This window comes from Pelodiscus sinensis, chromosome 6 (genome assembly GCF_052426305.1).
Source record: "Pelodiscus sinensis isolate ZL-2025 chromosome 6, ASM5242630v1, whole genome shotgun sequence".
NCBI lineage: Eukaryota > Metazoa > Chordata > Testudines > Trionychidae > Pelodiscus > Pelodiscus sinensis.
The window spans coordinates 23459320-23484388 of NC_143057.1; the positions used below are offsets into that span (position 1 = coordinate 23459320).

General features: G+C 39.2%; 1 protein-coding gene across 2 annotated transcripts in view; it reads left to right on the top strand.

Moving 5' to 3' along the window:
* The window catches only part of TTC39B (tetratricopeptide repeat domain 39B), a 154094-nt gene extending 130547 nt beyond the window's left edge, over nucleotides 1–23547 (top strand). The window contains exons 17-20 of one of the 2 annotated variants that reach the window (XM_075931548.2): nucleotides 1496–1585; nucleotides 10901–11018; nucleotides 17804–17920; nucleotides 19552–23547. In XM_075931548.2, coding sequence (XP_075787663.1) covers nucleotides 1496–1585; nucleotides 10901–11018; nucleotides 17804–17920; nucleotides 19552–19648 — 422 coding nt within the window. In that variant the 3' untranslated portion in view covers nucleotides 19649–23547. The remainder of the gene's footprint in view (nucleotides 1–1495; nucleotides 1586–10900; nucleotides 11019–17803; nucleotides 17921–19551) is intronic. The other variant, XM_089779193.1, reaches the window with a different exon arrangement.
* Nucleotides 23548–25069: the final 1522 nt, after the last annotated feature.

The following is a 25069-nucleotide window of genomic DNA, read 5'->3' on the forward strand; positions in this document are numbered from 1 at the left end:
TCGAAATAAATAGGAGAGGGGGGAGAAAAAGAAAAAAAAAAGGAAGGGGTCTGTGAGACAGGGCTTCATTAAGTATCTGGAGAATGGGTACTTAAACCTAAGCAGATCAAAGTAAATAGATGCTAAGACAGGAAGAATACCACTCACAGAGCTGTTAGCACCTTCAGTGGTTATGAAGTAGGTAGCCAGCCAATATCTAGATTGAGTCCATTAGCATGTGAATTGAATTTGTGGATGAAGTGTGATTCCAATCCTTCCCTATGTATTTGGCTTGTGGAGCTGGCCTGTGACAAGACTGCCACCTGTAGGTCTGTTAAAATATGGTTCGGTAAGCAGAAATGTTCACCAACAGATTTTTGTGTGTTCCCTTTACGTATATCCGATTTGTGTCCATTGATTCTTTCCTGCAGAGACTGTCCAGTTTGTCCAATATATATAGCAGTGGGGCACTGCTGGCATTTGATGGCATAGATCAAATTACTAGATGTGCAGTCAAATGACCCTTTGATTTTGTGGCTTACGTGTTTATTCCAGTGATGAATTTGTCAGTGTAGATATGTGGGCAGACCAGACCATTTGTTTGTTTTTTTCTGTAACAGACTAAGTCGGCTATCCCCTGAAGCTCACTTCTTCAAGTGAGCTTTCATGGAACATTTCAATGAGTACTAAAGGGCAATAAAATTTAGCTGTTGAGTGTAGAGAGAGTTTGTGGCTGTTAGAAGTGTGAATATTGAATCTGAAAGTATTGATTTTGAAACAGCTGGATCATAAATTAATAACAATTATATAAGATGAAAAGCATATAAAATAACATGTGCACTCAAAAGTTAATGACTGTACTCACTCTCCCTGACTTAGGTTTCCTCAGATGGACACTTCGGCCCATTAGGCCAGCATATTAATATCACCCATTGCTATTTTGCATCAGCACAACACCTCTCTACTTAGTTATTGTATTAAAATGAATTATATGGAGAATGTAATAATCTTACAGCAGTTTTCTTGTGAACTTTAGCTGCTCAAAGGAATAAAAAATTTCTTTGTAAATATTCTATTTAAAAAAATCCTTGTTCAATACCAAGATCTTAACCACACATTTCCCAATCTCTTGTAGTGGAAATTTTCCCACAGCCCCAGTAAAAATGTCTATGATTATGAAATATATCGTTAGTCAATGTGTACAGTGTTTTGAAAATGCAAAACACTACAGAAATTCCAATTCATGGTATTATTAGACATGGATATAAGATCACAAAATGAGGACTTAAACCTTAAAACCCTCAAGTTCAGAGTTGCACAGAATCCTCAGATACAATATAAGCCCATTTCTAATAAAATCCCCTACATTTTAAAAAAAGGCCAAAATACCTCCACCTCAAGTTATAAAATTCCAGACAGGCCAATGCTTCAGTAAAGCAGCCAAAAACACTGAAGCCCAAACCTTAAAAACCTAACCTATAGAATTATAAACAATCTTTTGAACTCTGGACGACAGGTAAGAACCAGGGAGAGACGGCAAAACACTCTGAAAGCAGGAAATGGGAATGGAATATCCTGGGTACTAAAGAAAAAGAAAAACAAAAACGTAAGTAGTCAGCAAGTGAACCCAAATACTAACTATAATGTAAATAATGATATAATAATGGAAATTATACCACTTCTTCCTATGAGATTTCATCCCTAAAGAGTAAAGAAAAGACACCCAAACAAAAATCTATCTACAATATTAACGACTATTAAAGGCAAGTTCCCTATCCTATCTTTATCTTTCAAAGAATGTAAAGCCAAACATAGATTCAGAGAACATAAGGCTGACAGAGTCCTCTGGAGGTCATTGAGTCCAACCCCTTGCTAAAAGCATGATCAAAACCAACTAAATCATTCCAGCCAGGGCTTTGTCAAGCTGCGACTTTGGAGGTCCCAAAGAGGATGGAGAGAGACTGTTCTCAGTAGTGACAGATGGCAGAACTAGAAGGATTAGGAGTTTGGAGCACATGACTTCTGAGGAGAGGCTGAGGAATTTGGGCTTATTTAGTCTACAGAAAAGAAGAGTGGGGGGAGGAGGGGAGGTTGATAACAGCCTTTAACTGAAAGGGGATTCCAAAGAGGATGGAGAGAAGCTGTTCTCAGTGGTGAGAGAGGACAGAGCGAGAAGCACTGGAATGGGTTACCTAGGGAGGTGGTAGAATCTCCATCCCTAGAAGTTTTTAAGTCCAAGCTTGAAAAAGCCCTGGTTGGGATGATTAAGTGAGGGTTGTTCCTGCTTGGTGCAGGAGGTTGGACTCGGTGATCTCCTGAGATCTCTTCTGACCCTATGACAGGCATGTCCAAACCCGTGTTCCGATTTAATACGGCCCCCGCTTCCTCCCCCTCTCCTGGCTCCCCGGCACTCCTTTGAACTGGCGCGCCCAGCGCGCCGCTTCTGGCCGCGCCGCTGCCGCCGCCACACATGGCCTCCGCGGTCCTAGAGCCTGCCCTGTAGGGCACGTCCGCAGCCCCGCTCCCCTGCTCGGCTGCGGGTTCGCCCTGTCCCCGGGCCGCCGTAAGGCCGGCGTGCCCTGCGCTCTCCGCCCGCCTCCGACCCTGCGGGCCCTCCGCCTTGGGGCTGAGAGTGCGGGGACGGCCCTCACGCATGTTCACTTCTTCAGATCTGGCCCTCTTTGAAAAAAGTTTTGACACCTCTGCCCTATGATTTTATAAACCTCCAGGGATGGAGATTCCACCACCTCTCTAGGTAACCCATTCCAGTGCTTCACTACTCTCCTAGTAAAATAGCTTTTCCTAATATCCAACCTAGACCTCCGCCATTGTAACTTGAGACCATTGCGCTTCATTTTGTCCTCTCTCACCACTGAGAACAGCTTCTCTCCATCCTCTTTGGAATCCCCTTTCAATTGAAGGCTGCTATCAAATCCCCCCTCACTCTTCTTTTCTGAAGACTAAATAAGCCCAAATCCCTCAGCCTCTCCTCATAAGTCATGTGCTCCAACCTCCTAATCCTTTTTGTTGCCATCTGCTGTGCTTTCTCCAATGCATCCACATCCTTTCTGTAATAGGGGACCCAGAATTGGACGCAATACTCCAGATGTGTCCTCATCAGTGCCAAATAAAGGGGAATAATCACCTCCCTAGATCTGTTGGCAGTGCTCCTACTAATGCACCTAATATGCCGTTAGCCTTCTTGGCTGCAAGGGTACACTGTTGTCTCATATCCAGCTTCTCATCCACTGTAATCCCCAGGTTGTTTTCTGCTGGATTGCTGCCTAACCAGTCAGTCCCCAGCCTGTAGCAGTGATTGGGATTCTTCTGTCCCAAGGACTCTGCACTTGTCTTTGTTGAATCTCATCAGATTTCTTTTGCCCCAATCCTCCAATTTATTTATGATACTCTGGACAGTATCCCCACCCTCCAGCGTGTCTACCTCTCCCCCAGCTTAGTGTCATCTGTGAACTTGCTAAGGGTGCAATCCAGCCCCTCATCCAGATCGTTAGTAAAGATGTTGAACAAAATTAGCTCAGAACTGACCCTTGGGGCACTCCGCTTGATACTGACTGCCAACTAGACATTGAGCCATTCATTACTACCTGTTGAGCTTGACAATCTAGCTAGAGAACTGTCTCATGGAAAGAAAATCTAAGGGATAAAGGAATTCAGGACAGCTGGCGGTTTCTAGAAGAGATAATATTAAATGTACAAGTGCAGACTCTCCTATGCAAAGGAAAAATACAATATGGTTTCGTCAGAAGCTCTTTAATGACATGAAAATACAAAAGAAATCCTACAAAAAGTGGAATCATAAATGAATTGCTTAAGAAAAATAACAAATGAATAGCACAAGCATGTAGAGACAAAATCAGAAAGACTAAGGCACAAAGTGAGTAATACCTGGTAAGGAACATAAAAAGCAATAAGAAGAGATGCTTTACATACATTAAGAGCAAGAGAGAAACACAGGAAAATTTAGAATGTCTGTATGGGCTATGTCTACACTACCAAGTTATTTCAAAATAATAACCCCCAAAATAATTATTTTGAAATAAGCTTATTCCTCTTCACAAGCAGGAGCTATTATTGCAAAATAACAGACTTGGTAGTGTGGACACTCACCTTGTTATTTTGAAATAAGGGGAGTTATTTGAAAATAACTCCCCAGTGGAGACATGCCTTTAGTGGGGAAGGATAATCAATAAGGCTGAGATGTTTAATGCCTATTTTGCTTCAGTCTTTTCAAAAGATTTATTGATGACAAGATATTCAGCACAATTAATATTTAACAACAAAGGGAAGGAATGCATGCCAGAATAGGGAAAGACCAGATTAGAGAATATTTAGATATGTTACATATAGTCATCTAGATAGGGCCTGATGAAACTCATTGTAGGGTGCTGAAGCAGTTGCAGAATTGTTAGCAACTACAGGTTGAACCTTTCTAGTCTAACACCCTCAGGACCTGACCGGCTCCAAACCAGAGAATTTTCCAGATCGTGGGAGATCAATGTTGTTTAGCAGCATTACCAACACTTCGACTGCTACTGGACTCGTAGAAGACATTCAGGCTTCGTCTTCACTGCGAGTTCTTCTGCAGAAAATATCTCATTAGCATATTTTCTGCCATTTCTTTTTGAGCAAGGGGTTTTGGGCAAAAAGAAGCAGTGTGGACTTTTTTTTCCCGTGCAAAAACCCTGTTTTGCACAAGATCCTTATGCCTGAATAGTCCTCTAGGAAGTGTGTCAGCATGTTGCTGTTCCCCCAGCCAGGTAAGAGGGAGGAGAGCAGCAGCACACAGCCATTTCTGTGCTCCATTTCTGGCTACCTCGGGGCTTTCCCCCCTCACCTCCTGTAGGAAGCTGGCACTGGTACTCTAATCTTTCAAGGAGCTGTGAGGCTGTGTTGCCAGTGTGGGCTCCCTGCTGCGAGGGGAGGAATAGGGACTGAGCTCAAACTTCAAAAGAATCATATCTGGCTTCCTTAGTGAGCCATATTTGCTCGCAAGCCACAGGTTGCTGACCTCTGTGCTAAATTATCTGTTCCACCCTAGAAGAGGTGGGGTTGAGGACTAGACTCCCTCAGCCAGCCCTTCAGTGCTGTCCTACCCTGCTGCCTGGGGCTCCAGCAGCAATTTAGAGGGCCTGGTGCTGCAGCAGCTGGGAGCTCTGAACCCTTATAAATCACCAGGTCCTGGGGCAACAGCTCCTTTTTACCTCTTCACCCCTCGTTCCACCTTATATTTTGTTTCGGCACTCTGAGAATATTTCCCAGACCTGAAGAAGAGCTCTGGGTAAGTTCAAACACTTTCCTCTCTCATCCGTAGAAGTTGGTTCAGTAAAAGATACTTTACCACCCACCTCGTCTCTGTAATATCTGGGACTAACATAGTTACAACAACAGTGCATGCAGCAAGGAATGGTCTAGGTTTATCTGGTCCTGCCTTAGCACAAGAGGTTGGACAGGACAACTTCTTACGGTCCCTTTCAGTTCTACTTTTGCTTGATTTTGAACTTTCATTTTTTTCTTTTACTAACATATAAACTTTGCAATTTTGAATTACATCACAAATCTGTCAGATTTTAGCATCTCCAGTTATATCTTGTCCATATTGGAAACATAAATTGTATGTTAGTGTATAAAGGGATCTTATCACCTTAAAATATACAATTAAACAAAGATTTAAGACCTTTCACTTCTTACACCTGCCCTTGAGTCATCCTGCCAATTTTTGTTTTTTTTTCATTTGCATCTTACTATTTTAACACGTTTTCCTTTCCTGTGCTGAGCCTTCTCTGCAGGTAAACTGCCTCCTATACTACCTACTTTATAACATTATGCCTCAGTCTCTCCTCCTGGGAACACTTACCATGACATCCTTTGCCTGTTGTCTTAGCTCAGCCTTGGATGTTATCTGTGAAGTAAGTGATGTACCTGAAAGGCAGGAAGAGTTGGCTTCCAGCTCTGAGTAGCACTTTGAGCAAGGAAGGATGGGCTGACAGACAAGCAGGTACATTACACATATAGCCTGTATTGTTTGATCTGTGCTGTCACTTTAATCATTCAGTGGGTAATAGAACCCTCTCTATAAACTAGACAAATGTGACACATTCCATGAATCTGCTAGTGTAACAAAGTTAATAACTTGTAAGAACTAGGAAATTAATATAATTATTAAATTCATGTAATTTACTGATAACTTGCTATGTATTCTTTAAACAATAAAATCTAGTAAATATAGTTGGCCATTTTGACTTGCTTACAGCCAATCTGAATATGGCCTAGTACTGAACATTTTGACAATAGATGAAAGCTCACTGTCTACTAAATCAGTCTTGCATTACTCATATCTTAAGTGATTTATTTATTGTTGTATTCGACTTAAATGCAAATACTTTTAATATAGATATTTGCAGATAAAATGATGTTTAAAATGATGGCTTATTTTATGCAATCTTTGTTCACTATCCAAACGTGGACTCTAAGCAATCAGAAAAAATGTTTCCTTCATCATGAACTGAATTAGAGAATGTGTCTCTTGAAAATAAAAGCACAGTTGGTCTGCCAGATTACTTTGCTTTATGAACACACATTAAAGTTTTATTTTGGTATCTGCAGTTCTGTTTGCACAACAAAACTTTATTGCAATTCATATGAAGTAGCAGACTGAGAAAAAGAAAATATTTATGAAATGGCTGCAGAGAGAGTCTATCAATGCACCATCATTCCTGTGTATTCTTTCCCAAACTAAAATAATGTATTCATAATTTAATTCATAATGTAAAATACTGTCAGTATTAACATCATGTGATCTTCAAGTGCTGTTATAATGGTAGCACTTTGACTAGTTTTTATCTCTGGGAGGAAATCCCCAGTAACTGCAAGAAATCAGTCCCTGTAATAGACATCCACCTGATTTTGATATTTCATCCCTGCTCAGTTTTACAAAAGAATGCAAAATAGACATCCCACTTCACCTTATCTACATATACTTGCCAGTGAAAAACATGGACTTTTGCATCATTATGTAATACAGTGTTTCCCAATTTTATTTGGCCATGGAACCCTTTTAAACTTGAAAGAATTTTGCAGAACCCCTAATAACAGTCTAATATAGCCGGTCCCCGACTTACGAACGAGTTACGTACCAAACACTAGATCGTAATTTGATCTATTCATAAGTCGGATTACATTCACTTATGTATGGCTGTGCTGTTCATAAGGGCGGTTTTCATTCGTAACTCGGGGAGCAGCTGTATAGGAGGTTGGTCGTAAATACAAACGGTTGTAAGTCGACGCGTTCGTAACTCGGGGACTGGCTGTATACGGAGCTGAAAAAGTAGACCACAAATAAGTAAGGATAATAATAACCAAATGCTAAACAAGGTCATGAGATCAACATTTAGTTTAATTGCACATATTTAAAAACAAAAATCACACACTATTAATTTTTTTTAAATTATAAAATGTTATTGTAATGGAATGTTCTTGCTGAACCCTTATTTTTACTTTGTGGAGCCCTGGGGTTCCACGGAACACCATTTGGGAAACATTGATGTAAGGGATCAAAATTAATCATATTAAAAGCAGACAGAAATAATCCCAAAGGCAATGCAACATATTTATTTTCAAGTTGTTTTTGTCTTCCACGTTTTTAGAATTGTTTGTATAGTTTTATTTGGCAGATCTTTTTTTTTTAAATTATGTAACCTAAGAGAATTCGTAATTAGTTGTAAACAAGATGTTCTGAGAGAAGGTGTTTTGCTTCCTGAATTGTTAATGTATGTGCAGCCATCTGTTTGTCCATATGTGTGTTTTCTTTCCCTTCCTTCGCTGTAGCCAACACATGTTATAAGCCAAGGCAACAAGAAAGGGGACTGAACTTGTTATTACTTTACTTTTGAAACACTTCAGAAAACTCCTTCATGTGATGTCTTTGGTCCTGCAGCACAGACACTGTTTGCATAAATCTTTTTTTTTGTTGGAACTCTGCGAAAGCAACTCCTCTAGTGGGAGCATTAATAATGTCTTCCAGCAATTTAACTACCATATCTTCTCACTCTTCTTAGAGTTCTAGAGAAGAGTGTGCAAAAAACAATGGCAGCCAATAGAGTTAAACACTCCTGTTGTTGACTCTGTTAGTGGTGCACCGGTAATTTGGAACAGTGGGATATTTTAAGAAAAAAAATGTATGCAGTAAATTACTGTGCCGCAAGCTGGGATGTTACTCTACAATACACCAGCTTGCCACACAGTACCATCTCATGTGGAGACAGCTACAGCACAGTCAAAGTCCTGGAATGTGGATTAGCATGGCATCCTGTCCTTTGAAATAGTGGTGTGTTTGTTTTCACCAATAATGTAGTAGTGACTGGACAGCTAGCATATAGTGAATGCCAGTGTCAATGAGGTCAGAACAGAGGCTAAAATAAGGAAAGCACAAGTTAAAAATTACTTAAACATGCTAGATGTCTTCATGTCACCAGTGTGTGATGAAATACAGCCTAGAATAATCAAGGAACTGAATAAGAAGATATCTGAGCCATTAACAATTATCTTTGAAAAGTCATAAAAATGAGAGATTCATAAAGAATGGAAAAGGGCAAATATAGTGCCTGTTTATAAAAAAGGGGAATAAGAACAACCTAGGGAATTGCAGACCAGTCAGCTTAGCTTCTGCATGCGGCGAGATAGTAGACCAAATAATTAAGCAATCAATTTGCAAACACCTAGAGGAGAATAAGGTGATAAGTAACAGTTAGCACTGTTAGATTTGTCAAGAACAAATCATGTCAAATGTACCTAATAGTTTTCTTTGACAAGGTAACAAACCTTTGGGAAAAGGGGAGGTGGTGGATATGATATATCTTGACTTAAGGCTTTTTGATACAGTCTCTTATGACCTTCTCATAAATAAACTATGGAAATACAACCTACTTGGAGCTACTATAAGGTGGACACCTAAATGGTTGGAAAACCACTCCCAAGAGAGTAGTCAATGATTCACAGTTAAGATGGATGGGCATAATGAGTTGGATCTCACAGGGATCATTTTTGGGTCTAGTTCTGTTCAGTATCTTTATCAATTATTTACATTATGGCATACAAAGTACATTTATAAAGTTTGTGAATGATATGAAGCTAGAAGAGTTTTCAGGTTCTCAGGATAGGATTACAATTCAAAATGATCTGGACAAACCGGAAAAATGGTTTGAAGTAAATAGGATGACATTCAATAAGGAGCAATGCAAAGTGCTCCACTTAGGAAGGAACAATCAAGTTGTACACATACAAATTGGAAATGGCTGCCTATAAAGGAGTACCTTAGAAAGGGATCTGGAGGTCATAGTGGATAAAAAGCTAACATATGAGTTTGTAGTGTAACACTGTTGCAAAATAAAAGCAAATATAATTCTAGGATGTATTAGCTCGAGTATTGTATGCAGGACATGAGAAGTAACTTTTCCTTCCTACTATGGACTGATTAGACCTCAGCCAGAGTATTGTGTTCAGTTCTGGGCACCACATTTCAGGAAAGACATGGAAAAATTGGAGAAATCTCAGATAGGAACAACAAAATTATTAGAGGTGTAGAAAACGTGAGAGAAGATTGAAAAAATGGTTTTGCTTCCTTTGTAGAAGAGAAGAATGAGAGGAAACATTACAGTTTTCAGATATATAAAAAGTTGTCGCAAGGATGAGGGAGAAAAATAGTTCTTCTTAACCTCTGCAGATAGGATAAGTGGGCTTAAATTGCAAGAAGAATGGTTTAGGTTGGACATTAGGAAAAATGTCCTGTCAGAGTGGTTAAGCCCTGGAATAAATTGCTGAGAGAGGCTCTGGAATCTCTATCATTGGGAGTTTTAAGAACAGCTTGGACAAACACCTGTCAGGGATGGTCTAGATTAGTGGTGGGTAACCTGTGGCCCATCAGGGTTCTAAGTGTGGCTCATGAGACATTTTGTTTGCCATTACCCATGCAAAGGGTTGCCAATTCTGCTGGCTTTTGTCTGCATAGTATTTTTCTCCTACCACTATTAATGAAGTGGCATGTACTCAAAGCAAGGCCACGTAAAGTGAGGTGCATGCTGGTTGCACACAACATTGTGAGACCCATGCATTCCCTCTGTATCCAATCGAAGTGCTATGGTTCAATCAGCACACCTACAAATTCTAGGTACATAAGCGCAGTTAGCAAAACTACACCATCCTGGGAGAACATCTTAGTTACAACTATCTTGCAACTGAGATGAAGGATGGCCACGCATGCACCCCCTCACTTGCCTAGGTTGCCCATTGCTAGATCTAGATAATACTTAGTCCTACTGTGAGTGCAAGGGGACTGGACTACATGACTTCTCAAGGTCCCTTTTTGTCCTATGATTCTATGTTAAGCCATACTCATGGACTTTCACTGTACTGTAGCAGTATCCACATGGAACGTTACAGTGCACCAATTTGCCAGGCAGTAGATTGATACTATTGATTGCTGCATAGTAACTTGCTGAGTGGGGAGAGTTTCAGTTTATTACAGTGGGGCTAATTCTACAGTATCCTGTACCTAGCATAAAGTATGTGTAAAAAGCTTCCAGTTTGGTTAGATAAGATTTTGTGTTTACTCTGTACAGGTTTAAATAACTTCACAACATTGAGGATAGTGGAGAGTCAGGTCTACTATTTTGATTTCTTACTTTCCATCAGTGTATGCAGTGATATGCATGGAATTTGCTCATGGATTCCTTAGTAGGCAGTATTCAAACTTCTTATGGAGGATTATGTATGTTCTTGTGAGGCTGTGAAATTTTAAAAGCAAAGCTTTTCAAGTATAGCAATATCTCTGAATTCAAATACTTTTAATCTTTTCTTTTCCACTTCCATATGTATTTCTGAAATTTGTCTGTGTTGTTTTTTTAAGGTCGCACTGAATATTTTGTAGATGACCTGTGTTTGCTGCAGTTACTAAAAGGCCTTTGTTTGAAACACCTAGGAAGACTCTTGCAAGCTGAACTGTGTTTCAATCAAGTTATCCAAAGGTAAAAAATAAAATAAAGATACAGTAACCAAATATTTTAGCGTTATATATAAGCAGTTGATTATTAATGTTAGAAACGAAGAAAATCTATTTAGATACGCATAGAACTGACATTTTTAGCAATTAGTAAAATGAAGAAAACATTGGATACTTAATTTCACCAGTAAAAATGGTGGCAGCTTTAAATTTAAGAAGGCTTAATCTTCAAAATCGCTCTATTTCCTTGTATAGGAAGACAAAACTCCAGCCAAGCCAACAGTTAAACTCATTTACATTATTAGCTGAATTTAGCTCACTAAGGGCAAATTCACAAGTGCTAACTGCAAATTCAGTTAGAGTTTCAAATAACAAAAGAACTCAAAAATAGAATACATTTGTGAACTAGAAATAGGCTTTCAAAACAGTCTAATTTCCTTCCACAAAAGTAGGCAGGTTAGGAACCTGCTTTTTCACATGTTCGCCTGTTGGTTCCCTTCATCTTTAGAGTGTACCATTAGCTTAGATAGTCCCTTCACCAAAGAACAGTCTTTTGTGGTACCTGTTAGTCAACATAAGGCACTAATTCTTGTTAGGTGCTTATAGAGTCTACTGTGGTACAAATAATAAGCAGAAGTATGCTAAATTGAACAACAAAGCAGATCATCTTCTATATGAGTTACTTCATTACCTTAGCTAAAAGCCTTCAGTATGAAATTCATCCATATATGCAGGGTGCACATGACGACTTTTATTCTATTTAAACTGTATTGTAATTCACTTCAACCCTTGTATGGGATGAATGTAGGCTCTGTGTTTGTCCTGAATAGACCAGCATAGGGAAGGCAGTTGAAGATAGCACAGGGAATAGCTACAAAGGTTCCTCTTATTCAGATCTAATGTCCAAGTGCCCCACAACCTCAAAGGCTGAAACTATAGAGAGGCTACACTGTAACCCAGGGCTTATTTACTACTTGCGGAGATGACTCAGTTCTGTCTCTTCAGAAAACTCCTGGCATATCCTGCATAAAATATAATTCCTCAAGAAGGGTGTGTATCATGGAGAGAATTCACCCAAAAAGAGTTTTATTATGCTGTAGAAGTGCAGTTTTGAAAACCCACATCAGGAGGGCCAACAGCTGCTGTGAGCCCCAAAGCAAGCAAGGTCTGGGGGGTAGCTCTGTGCCCCTATAAGGGTCAGGGTCTTGGGTGGAAGGTGTGGGGCTGCGCCAGCCAGCCCTCCATGTCATCTGGATTGCCACACTTCCCTCCTCCCCCAGCCCTCACAGCTGCATGAAGTGACAGAGTGGTGCTCTGATGGCCATTCAGAGGGGACTGAGCAACCCAGACCCCTTAAAATCACCAGGCTCTGGGGCAATTGCCTCTTTGTTACCCCCTGTCAGCAGGTCTGATGCACATGTACTTGCAGAAATGGAAAAAATCTTTGTTCAGTTCTAATTAATAAAGACCAAAGATCAAATGATAAATCAAAAATTATTATATTTAGTAACATTTTTGTTGGAAGAAAGAATAAATTAGGTCTGCTTCTAATATCTCTGCCACCTTTCTCCATCCCGTCTGACCTTCTGCTACCATATCTCAGAATACAGACAGATGTAGTGAGACATTTTGTAAGGCACATTAGAATAGTCTCTAGGTTATAACTAATTTCAAGGACTGCAAAATTCTCTCTTGGGTACAGTGTCTGTGGCACAGTCAGGATTTTGGGCTAGGACTGGTTGAAAAATGTAAAACGTTTTTTCCTTGGAAAATGGGGTTTTATTTAAATAAACAATTTTCGGCAGGAAAAGATTGATGTTAGTGGAATGATTTGCATTTGCATATACTTGTTCAAGGATTAGAAAGATTTTTGGCTGAATAGGGCCTGTAAGGTTACGTCTAGACTACATGCCTCTGTCGCCAGAGGCATGTAGATTAGGCTACCAGACATAGTAAAATGAAGCGGCGATTTAAATAATCGCCGCTTCATTTAAATTTACATGGCTGCCGCGCTGAGCCGACAAACAGCTGATCAGCTGTTTGTCGGCTCAGCGTGATAGTCTGGACGCGCTGGTGTCGACATCAAAGGTATTTGTCGACCACCCAGGTAAACCTCATCCCAGGAGGTATACCTGGGTGGTCGACAAATACCTTTGATGTCGACACCCGCGCGTCCAGACTATCGCGCTGAGCCGACAAACAGCTGATCAGCTGTTTGTCGGCTCAGCGCGGCAGCCATGTAAATTTAAATGAAGCGGCGATTATTTAAATCGCCGCTTCATTTTACTATGTCTGGTAGCCTAATCTACATGCCTCTGGCGACAGAGGCATGTAGTCTAGACGTACCCTTATGCTGATGGGTGTGTTAGCTTAGAACTGTAGTGTCCAACCAGTTCTGATGCAGTAGCCACTATAATGCCCAGCCAGTTCCCCAACGGGAGGACTAGGGGAGAAGCAGAAAGCGGGGGAGGCTGCTGCTGTGTTAGCAGTTCACAGGGCAGGGAAGGATTTGGGAAAGAGGCAAAAAAGCTGATCCCATCTGGCAGCACCTGTAACTTACCCAGCTTTTTCCACGTGTCCTGTGGTGGGCAACGTAGCACAGATCCCTCTTTCCTTTCAGCCAGTAGCTTCAGCACAATGTGGGTCACATGATCCCCCATGTACTTACTTCCTCCCTGATTAGAGGGAGGTGGGGAGGGGATTAGGGAGGACTGAAGTAGAGGCTGGAGCCAGTACAACAGACAACAGCTGCTGCTGCTCCTCCACTGTGAGGGAGCAAGTGTCTGCCCCACCCTCCAACCCGATCAGCTGAGCTCTCTGCCTGTGCAGGGAGCTCTGAACCTCTGCATGGGGCTTAGAAAAGGGCTGCGCGGGCACGCAGCTTACAGGGAGCCTTGATCCCTACCCAAAGACAGGTGACTCCTGTAGTCCCTCTCCGTGTTCCACTCTAGATATGCTTCTCTTGCTACTCAAGATCTTCTCACCTAAAGAAGTGGGTTTTGCCCACAAAAGCTCATGATGCTACATATACAGTATATTTGTTAGTCTCTAGGGGGCTACAGGACTACTCATTTTTCTCTTGATACTGTAACAGTAGCGATCCCAGCAAAAGCAAAGTACAAAGTGTGAGATTCAACTGTTTGTGAATACAGTTTCCCCTTAAAGTTTTCACTGCAAGTTAAACCACTGCTGTAACACAATGAAGGTCAGTTTCAGGAAACTAGTAAGTTGGATAGCTACCTAATCCCATATGCAATACCTTAGGTATAAAATAAAGACTTCTCTAATCTATAGGAGTGGTTCTCATAATTTATACTGATCTACCTAGTATACACTGAAATTAAGTACAATATATATATTTCAATTGATTTTTTTGTGGTAAAAATAGGCAATTTTTCAATAATACTGTGCTTTTTACATTTAAATATTTTTTGTATTAAGTCTGGTTTTGTAAACAAGTAGTTCTTAAGGTAGGTGAAACATGGAGTATGCAAGGAAAATCAGACTTCCTGGAAGGGTAATCTGGAAAGGCTGAGAACCACTGATCTATAGCATTTCTTAATATTTCCATAAAATAAAATTAGTTTAGTTAAGGGGATGGGGGGAGAGGTCGAATGTACATTTGATTTCCTTTTTTCGTTTATGTTGTTTTGTAAAGATGTAAAAAATAAGTCAAAGCTATGGAAAACGAATTTTGAATTTGTGAAGTCATAGTGATTTTAGTGTGAACATTGATAATGTAAAATACAAGTAATAGCAGCAATTTAAAAAATTATAATAATCTAGAAGGACTGGTTTAAAGCCATTTTACAATTTTCTGTGATTCAGTGAGCTACTTATAGTAATGTGCTCTTATCTGATGCCACACACTTATCTGATCAGAATAATTCAATATATTGGATATCTTAAAAGAGTGTTATGATGATTAATTGATGTGTTTAAGGATCATCTTCATCCGTTATACAAAAGATACATTTATTTTCTTAAACATTTGAATTACCCAAACAATAATGTATCTGATTCCATGGCTCTGTTTCTATCAGCAAGGACTTCTTCTGGGTTTCTTCTCACATGTTGATAACAAGTAACTATCCAGGATTTTTCCATTATTTAGGTTCACTCTTGTGCTCCTTTTGTTTGACTGCTACTTATCTCACAGCAGTAGTGGACACAGTTTTCCTTTGCCGACCTCCCATCAATTAGCAGGGTATAGTCATTTGAACTCTCACAGTATCACTTCCTGGTGTCGATGTGGGTTGTTGCATGATTTGTCATTTCTAGTGCCCCACTATTGTCTACTTCTTTGACCCTATGCTGGCCTATCGGTTTGCCTGGCCCATCAGCAAGGTTACTTTTTAAGGTCAGTTCCCTTCAGAGTAACAATAGAAGTGTAAATGGAAATAAATATATAAACTAATAATTTTTCTACCTCTCTTGGACTACATTGAAGTTCTCTTCTCTTTGCCCTTACTCTTGGGCTCTGCAGTATTCTTCTAGGCTGCTTCTTCCCAGAAGGTTTCCCCACTGCCTACCTTCCTTGGGGACTCCAGCAGCTTCCCTCAGGGATCTTACTACTTCTTATTGGTCATATCTTAAGGCCCTCCACAGGAGCCTGGTCTGTTTCTTGTGGTTCTCTCCGTCCTGCCTTTACCAGACCCTTCATAGAGAAGGTAAACTCTGGTTGCTCCTCTCTCCTTGACTTTCTCCCCAGAATGAGTTCACAGCTTGATTCTTATAATAATTTTGGTCCCTGGCCACTTCTGCCGAGGCCCTGCCCCCTCATCACCCCCCCCCCCCCACCACCACCACAGGAGGGGAGAGGAGCAGATGGGCACAAGCTCGCCCCAGCCCCAGAGCACCAGGAGAGAAAGGAGGGCATGGAGCGCGGCTCCAGTCTCCCCAGCCCAGAGCACCAGGGAAGGAGGAGGGGGTGTGACATGGCTCGAGCCCCAGAGCACTGGTGAGGGAGGAGGGCATGCAGCTCCAGTCTCCCTGTCCTGGCAGCAACACTCTGCTCCTAGAATGCCTACAGCAGGTATTCTGGGGGTAGAGTGTGGGCGGGGCCATGCCTGGCAATTTGGGAACGCAAGGCCTTCCCCTGCCTAGGCTACTGGTCACACGTGATGCCAGAGTCCATGAGTCAGTAACAGTGTAGCAGGGCTGCAGCAAGGCATTTCTCCCCCACTCAATTGTTTCTTGCTCATGAGCCATTAGCTCTGTGTCTGCTTCTTTACTGTCATTCCTGATAGGCTGGCAATAGGCCTTTTCCAACATGAACACATTGATAATAAATCTACAGACAATATTCCTAATTTCAGATACAGAAATGGTACATGCATACAAAATGGGAAAATCCTATTCAGTAGATTATAACTTTTCAAATGATACCTTACACAGAGTATTTGTATAAAGTATTTTCCAGTTATGCATATTCATAAATATATTTCCATAAGAATATAGATAATCTCGTGCCAGGACACACATGTCTTTGGCTGGTGTTATCTGGAATATTCCTTAGGCTTTCATTGTATGTTCAGGGTCTGAGCTTTGCCTGGGTTTTCTCAATGCCATCGAGGGATGTAAAAATTGTGTAAAAATATTAACTATATAACCAATCAAAATTCTGTTAGTTACATGGTTAACTGAAGGGGCTGGTGGGGTGGGGAGAGACTCTCTGTTGCTGGCTCCTGGCCTCTGCACCCTGACAGAATTGCACAATGTAACTGTTAACAGGAGCCAATAAGCATCAGGTTATTGGTTAACCAGTTAAATTCTTACATTCCTAATGCCATTTAGTCCATTTCCAGGTTTCTTCTGTCATTGAGTTTCTCCTATGAAAAATTAATCTTATCTCCAACACAGGGTGAGAGTTATTCCAGAGTTCAGTCCTTGAGTCCAGGGTTTGTAGTATGCAGTTTAGGTTGATTTAGCCAATTCACTACAGCAAATAGTTATGTCGGCGATGATTTTGTTAGTTCTGTCAGCTTTGATGGTGGTAGGGGAGTAAACAGTTCTGTCTCCTTCTTTTATTGCATAGAGTAGTCACATAAAAATTCTTTTGTGATTGAAAGAGGGACACAAACTGGATTTTGTTCCATTAATGTTCTAGTTTTCTGCCTGTGTAATTTGATGTAATTTGCTGGTGAACCTTGGTGATCTTTGGATTGATGCAGTTGAAGGAATCAATCCATTGAGTGGTGATTATAGTCTTAGGAAAGATGACGATCAATCATTATGTATCCAATCGAATGAACAGGAATCGACTTTCTTTGTTGTCTTGACTAAGCCTCTAAAGCCTTCATTTTTATAATGTGCAGCCATAGCCGTACTTTAAAGTGAAAGTGTGGCCATGGTAGGAGTGCTGGAAGAGAGCTCTCCCAGTGCCTATGAAACTGCCTCCATGAGGGGAGTAGCTAACAGCATTGGGAGCCTGTTTACACTAGAGCTTTACAGCGCTGTAACTCGCTGTCCTCAGGGTTATGTGTGTTTTTTCACACATCTGAGCCAGAAAGTTGCAGCACAATAAAGTGGCAAAGTAGACTTACCCTTGGAGCCTAAAGTTAGGCTTCTAAAACCATTATTAAGTGTTTGCCTGGTAGTAAAGATACTCAAACTCTCACTGAAGTCAGAGGAAGCTATTCACTGCTCAGCACTTTTGGAATTTAGGCAGGTGTTCAAATATGACTCAGGAGCTTTAACCAGGGTGGGAGTATACTCGACACGTAAATTAATAATAATATAACTACCATGCGACATATGTTTCATGTTTAATTATTATATTTAATTAATTTCATATCTTTGGTTTCTTAGTGAGAAGCAGATAAAATATGATAACTATTTGGTGCCATTCAGTCTGTATGAATTGGGACTTCTATACAAACAGCAGGACCAGAGAGAGAAAGCAATAAGATATATAGAAACTGCAAAGTAAGTAGAGTTCATGTTTGTCTCTGTACACTGTTTAAGATTCAGAATGAGTGAAGCACTCCAAGCAACAGAGGAATCTCCCTCTCTTCATCTTTTTAAAAATAATTTCACAATAATCAGATAAAGCAACATTACAGTTACTACAAAACTGCACTTGCAGCTTGCACAATGATACATTATATATTATACTCCATATTTAAAACCTAGAAAATATTTTTCAATAAAGTTGAATTTTTAAAGTTTTAAAGTTAATTCTTTGATAGAGTACATCTAATTTGCCATGTGTTTCACACATCGTATGCTGAATTGAACCACACCAGTATTAAGGGTAAAAATCTGTCTCCTTCCCTCTCAAACTTATGGGTGCGAGGCTCTAGACAAAGCTCTGCTGCCTGGCGCATGAGGAGAGTTGGAGAGTCTGTGTATGTGATCCATACCTCCTGCATGTCATAGAGAGCAATTTAATGGGTCTCCCTACATCAGGGGTGTCCAAACTTTTTTCAAAGAGGGCCAGATTTGATGAAGTAAACATGCGTGAGGGCCGACCATTTTGCCTGACATTCTTTGAACCATTAAAATTAAATGCAAATTAACTATTTTATGCAAAGTTTATTGCAAACGGCATACTTTTCATTTCGTCACATGGATGACAAATCTAAACAGGTGTTAAATCACTCTGCCTTTCATATCTGAAGGCCAGATGAAAAAAAAATCCAGGAAGCTGAAATATATGTCAGGAACATTGTAAAGTACATTACATATTATTGGTAATAAAGGTTGTCTGTCAACTTTTAAGTTCAAAAAATATGAACAGGAACATAACACCAAGTATATATGTTGTGTCCAAATATATTTATAACTGATTTAGATCAACTGACATTAACTGAGATTTTACAATGTATTCATCTCAATACATATGGATTCGTTGGGGGCCATAAAAGATAGATATTGCCAAATTACCTGTGGGGCCGTATTAAACCAGAACACGGGCCGCAATTGGCCCGCGGACCGGACTTTGCACATGCCTGCCCTACATGTTGCAGGGGAGGAGTTCATGGGCTGAGTAAGGATGGGTGGAGCAACTATGGGAGCTGACTACATGTATCTATTCACCGCCTATTTTTCTCTTATTCCCTCCTTCTACCCCCCAGAGTCCCTCAGAGCAACCCAATTACTTAGTGTATATGCTGGAGGAACAACTACTCATTAATGTTTTTATAAAAACAAGTTAAGTGTCTAAATTGTATATGTAATCACTGGTGTCTTCCTAAAAACGTTTCAAACCTAACATTCCTAGTTAAAAAGGTTTTGGATCCTCATAATAGCATTTAATATACCTTGCTGGGTACTTTGGATTTTTCATTGGTTTCTGTACACTGACACTCTGAGTACTGGGTTTTGAGGCTGGCCACATCTTTTTCAGCAGTGTACTAGCATGCTATTTTCCGATAAGCTGGGGGGGTTTTTTGTTCACATGACTCACCTTTTATAAAGGTCTCAGAGCTATTGAAAAGGACCATATAAAGTAAAGGGAAGAAAGTAGAGGGTAGAGAGATTAAATGATTGATGATGAGTATTATTATTATTATTATTTTATTATTTTGCTGATGAAATAATGTTGTTGTTTGCAGAAACAACTATAAAGAATACTCCATGGAATCTAGGTTACACTTCAGGATTCATGCAGCACTTGACAGCCTGAAAGTGACTCCAGCTTCAACGCCTTGACTTAACTGAAGGGTGATCTTTTTTCCATGAATTCAAGTGTCTCCATAATCTTGGTTGAATGTTTTTAAAAAATCATGTATATTAATGAAAAAGAAAATAATTATTATATTTTCTATCATCTGTGATGTAATGTTTGTCATCTTTTTAGGCTGTTTTTTCTTACGTTGCATATACTGTTTCTCTGTGTGACACTTTAAAGAAAGACCTTATATTTTGTTTGATAAAATAATTAATTTAATGTTTAACTTGAATGGGGTATATTTTAAAAGCCAGTTGCTGGTGCAATAAATTCTCATTCAAACACTGTATTTTTTAATGTGAAAACTAATATTGTTTCTGCAGTGAAGCTGTTTGATGATTCTAAGTCATAGTTTCAGCATTCCATGGGAAACTGATTTTCTGCAATGCACTTGTTAGGATCTTTGTGACCCTGGAACACACTTGTTGGCTGCTGGTAGCCTCAGTCACATATTGGGCAAACATCTGAAATGAAAATTTGTGTATCAAAGAAATAATAATTTTCAGCCAAATAATTATGACGGACTTACATTCCCCTCAAGAATGCTAATTTTTGTCTTCAGTGAAATATTTTTACAATCTCCTTCAAGACAAAGTTAGGTACAGCCATAGTTATAGTTGCCTTCCAATGCTATGTTTCATTCCAAATAAGTGATTGCAGTGAGTCCTTCCCACACTTACTGGGTTTCAGTCAATTACACATGAATATACAAATAAATCACTGTGTGTGACTTAATGTCAGGGAGAGGAAAGGAAATGACAGTTTAAAAAATTCTTAATTAATACCTCTTCAGTTAGTGGTTTTTAATGGCATTTAAAGGTTAATTAAAAATATTTAATATACATTTTGTGGTTGGTCTTACTAGAAGATTTTTTAAGATGTCGTTTTCTCTTCTTAGACCTTCTTAGGTGTTGGCAAACTTTTAGTTAAACATAAATGTACGATTCTAGACAAAGGAATTTTCAGAGCTGTAGCAACGGTAAAGAATCCGCTATCTGAGGAAATAGCACGGTTCTAAGAGCTTTGCCTTAGATGTGAGGCCTGAGCCAAAGCCTTTTGAAATCAATGAATTGAAAGACTTCAATTAACTCCAGTGGGATTTGATTTAGACATTGAGGCTGTCTACATTGCCCCCATTTTGTGCAAAAAAAATACAAATGAGGTGAAGGATGGAATATCATTGTGCCTCATTTGCATTATTAACAAGGCTCTGTTTTTGCACAAGAGGCTTTTGCGCAAAAACCCCTCTTTTACAAGAGCCATTCTTCCGCATTTTTTTCAGGAAGAATGGTTCTTGCACAAGAGGGGTTTTTTTGCACAAAAACGGAGCCTTATTAATTATGCAAATGAGGCATAGCGATATTCCAAGCTTCACCACATTTGCATATGTTTTGTGCAAAATGGGGGCAGTGTAGACATAGCCTTAGAGCCTGACCCTGCAAACATGACAATTGTACTTATATGTACAATTCAGTAGAACTATGCATGTAGATGTTTGCAGATCATACCCTAAACATTTAAATGGTACTTACTACCAGAATGCATCTGTTATCTTGAAACTGCATCATGGTCATCTCTGTGTAACTCTTTGTTTCAGTTCAGTTACACCAGAGCTAAATTCTGCTAATTTTAACAACTCAGATTGAGAGTATGCATAATGGCTATTACCTGAGCCTCTGTTTCCCTACTCTCCTTTGCCATACCTCATTTACATGTATGATTTTTTTACAATCAGTTGCAGAAGTTATGGGAAATAAGATAAGACAATCCTTTTAAAAAGTTCTGCAAGCTGCTTAAATCTTATCGACAATTTAATTTGCACTCCAGAACTAAGACAAGCATTGTCTCAACTTTTGTTTGAAAGTGAGAACAATGCTGGGAAAGCACGGGCATGTTCTTTATGGCAAACCAGTTAGATAGCTAACTGAATAGAATGACGCAAAGTGAGTGTGGTATTTCAGGATGGAGAGCAAGACAGTTTTCAATAAGTACAGTTTATGGAGAAGTTGCCAGAGTCAGAATTCATAATTGTAAACAATTTACTACATCAGGAAGGAGGACATTTCTTTAAATGTGTAGTATGTATTATGATACAGCCTGTTCCAGAGTATTTAGGCACATGCATCCTATTAGTAGTAATATCAGTTGCAGGGATACAAGGAAACCTCCCCAGTTTCTTCAGTGAAGGCGTTTAAAGTTAACATAACTTATTTTCCCCAGTGAAATTGTGCTTGTGATTTTTTTTTATTAAAATAGCTTTTTTTTTCTAATAGCCTCTTGTTGGAGGCAGCCATATATAATGCACACACAAAATAGTCAGCACAGAAAATTTTGTACAGGTTGAAACTCGCTAGTCCAGCACTCTGGTTCAGCAACATCCATGATCCAGCATGATTTTAGTTAGCTGGATGTTCATTTTATCATGGGTGGAGCCAAGTTTCTCACAGTCCCATAAAGATTTTTTTATGTCCGAAGTCCTGGTTCTCAGTGTTCTGTGCCACTATTTAGCTCTTAATTTACCCATAAATTTCTTCTAAGAGCCCAGTAAGCAGTGGAAGTGTTGGTAATGCTGCTAGACAATATTGATCTGTCGCTCTGGTTTGGCATTGGTCAGGTCCCGGGGTGCCAGACTAAAGAGGTTCAACCTGTGTTTGTTTTGATGCCCTTAGACATCTAATATAACTGCCATTTACAGGTTCTCCTTGCTAAATTCTTAGTTTACTTGTTTTAGACTCTTGAGGGAGCAGGCCTTCCATCATTCCAGAACGTTCATTTGTACTCATTGATAGTAGAAAATGTAAATGCAAGCTCCAGCAGGGCTGGTAGGAAGGATGCAGCAGCTTCCAATTGAGTTGGCCTGAGGCAGCCCATTGTGATTCCATTATAATTTGTACATCATCCCCAAGTTAGGCAATGAGGTTCATGGCTCAGAGAATTATGATGAAAATCGGTGTTGGGTGTTAATTATAATACAGTTTTAGTCTCCTTATTTTCAAGATCTTCACCTCAGTTGCCCATGTCAATAGTATTCTTGAATTTGAGACTTTAATGTCTCTGAGCAAAGCTGAGCATGTACTCCAAAGATGCAACTTGCAATCATTTCAGTAGGCAATATATACACATGTCCAAAGACACAATTAGGCCCTTTGTTTAGACAGCAGGGCTCAGCATTAATGGTAGCATTATGACAAAAGTAATCATCATCCTTAAAGTGACCGAAGATGTGTGACTTTTTTTTAAAGGAAAGCAAGTTAATAATAAGGTAAAGTTTCACTTGATTCAGGAATTTTTTGCATTGAAATTATTAGTAAAAATACTATGTTTATGCTTACTGTTTGAGGGTTCATTCTGTCGGTGAAGGGTTGTTTATATGTAATGCATTGTTATTTTTTTAAGCACCGGATTGCCACTTTTTAAATGGAAACTATAAAAAAAACACATTTTAGGAGAAAGCTTATTAAGGAATTATGTTTATATATGTTGCTGTAATGTATATGGGCAGTGGCGGTATTTATACCTCATGGCCAGAGGAATATGTAATAATTAGATTTTGTTGTATGTTTTTAGAACATTTTGCCAACTAAAGAATACAGATTAAAATAATCAATTCCTATACGTGTTAACAGAACTTCAGTTGCATCTCTGTTTTACTACTGGTCTTTACTGTTAATGCATTTTTGTTATTGTCAACTCTTGTACTGCGTAGTTCAATGCAGACTTTTTTTTTCATTTGCACTGGTAGTGCTATTTTCTTGCTTTTGAAATTATTAGGGTTTGCACATATTCAAGATATTGAACCGAGAATGGTAAAAGAATGAAGTATCTTTGTTATTGAAAGTATGTATAAATAAACTAATTCACACTGACACAGTAGGTCAGATTCTGATTTCAGTTGAGTTGTTCCAGATTCATATTGATGTAACTGAGAGCAGAATTTGGCCCAGGACGTTTGTTGTGCATTAACAACTAACAGCTGAGCATTATCAGTACCTATATAGAAAATGTGACCAGAGACAACACTGATGTGTTAAAACACCAGTTCATGCTCACAACTGCTACTTACCAACACTACCTGCTAATTTGCATGTTCTAGAGAAAATCTTTAGGAGAGGAGAGATTGAATGGGAAAAAAGGAAGTGCTTTTTTAAAAAAAGATTGTCAGTTGCTGAAGATTTAGATTTCAAAGAATACCTGTAAAACATGTGCAATTAAGGGAAAACTCTTGTGATTAATGATAATAGTTTAGATAGCTAAATAATGTAGGCTAGGATGTTCAAAAGAACTTAAATTCAGTGAAAATTAGGCACCTGACTCCTGTAGGTCCCTGTCTTATTAAACAATAGCTAAATTCTACCTTTTTCACCTACGTTGAAGCAGAATTTGGCTTCAGCAATATATATTTTTAGAAAAATAAATATTCAAAAGTTTTAAATTATATCTAATGTGGTTAATTATCTCTATAACTATGCAAAATTCTGATATTTCAGTGACAGTTGTCATTTTAATGATACTTCCTCGCAGTTAGTCCCTGATGGCATGATTTGAGTCATAGGAAATGTTATTCAATATCTAGATGCAAGAGAAAGGGCAGGAGACTTTCCAATCAGTAAATTCTATTAGTTTTCAGAATTTTTGTTAGTTAACTTGGCAGACTGTCAAGATGGCAGCTATATGTTCCTTATTATATTTAAGATATGTTTATCATGATTTACGCCTTGTAATTATAGTATATTTTATGTTTCATTGAAAAGAATAAAGGAAGCAACATTGAATGGTTAAGGCATAAACATTAGAAATAAGATCTTGGTTTACTTTTTAGATTTGCCACATGTGCAACTAATGCCACTGATGCCATATGTATCTTTCTAAACTGTTTTAATTGATAGAGCATTAGTAATTATAGCCTTAGTGGGAGAAGGAAGATCCAATGGTTAGGGAAACTCAGGATGCCTTCATTCATGTCTATATTTGGGGGGGGGGAGGAAGGAAATCATCATCTTATGGTGATTACAATATACTTTCCATTTCACTGGCATCTCAGGATGATGTTAAATTGCAACTACTAAAGTTAGACTTAAAACTTTTGGACTTGTTGATTTTTTTTTTAAGAGAGCAGGCTGAGGAGATTGGTTTTTCAATAACTTTTAAAACACTGGCAGAGTCCCAGAAGATTGGAGGAAGTTAATGTTGTGCCAAAGCTTTAAAAAGAATAAACAGGATGATCAAATAATTATAAGCCTGTCAGCATGACAGTGATCCCTGGCAAGCTAATGGAGTTGGTGATAGAGGGATGAGTTAATAAAGAATTAAACCATAAATGGGGAATTAGTTACTACAGATTGGACCTCTCTGGTCCAGCATCCTCAGGATCTGACTGGTTCTGAACAAGGGAATTTGCCGGA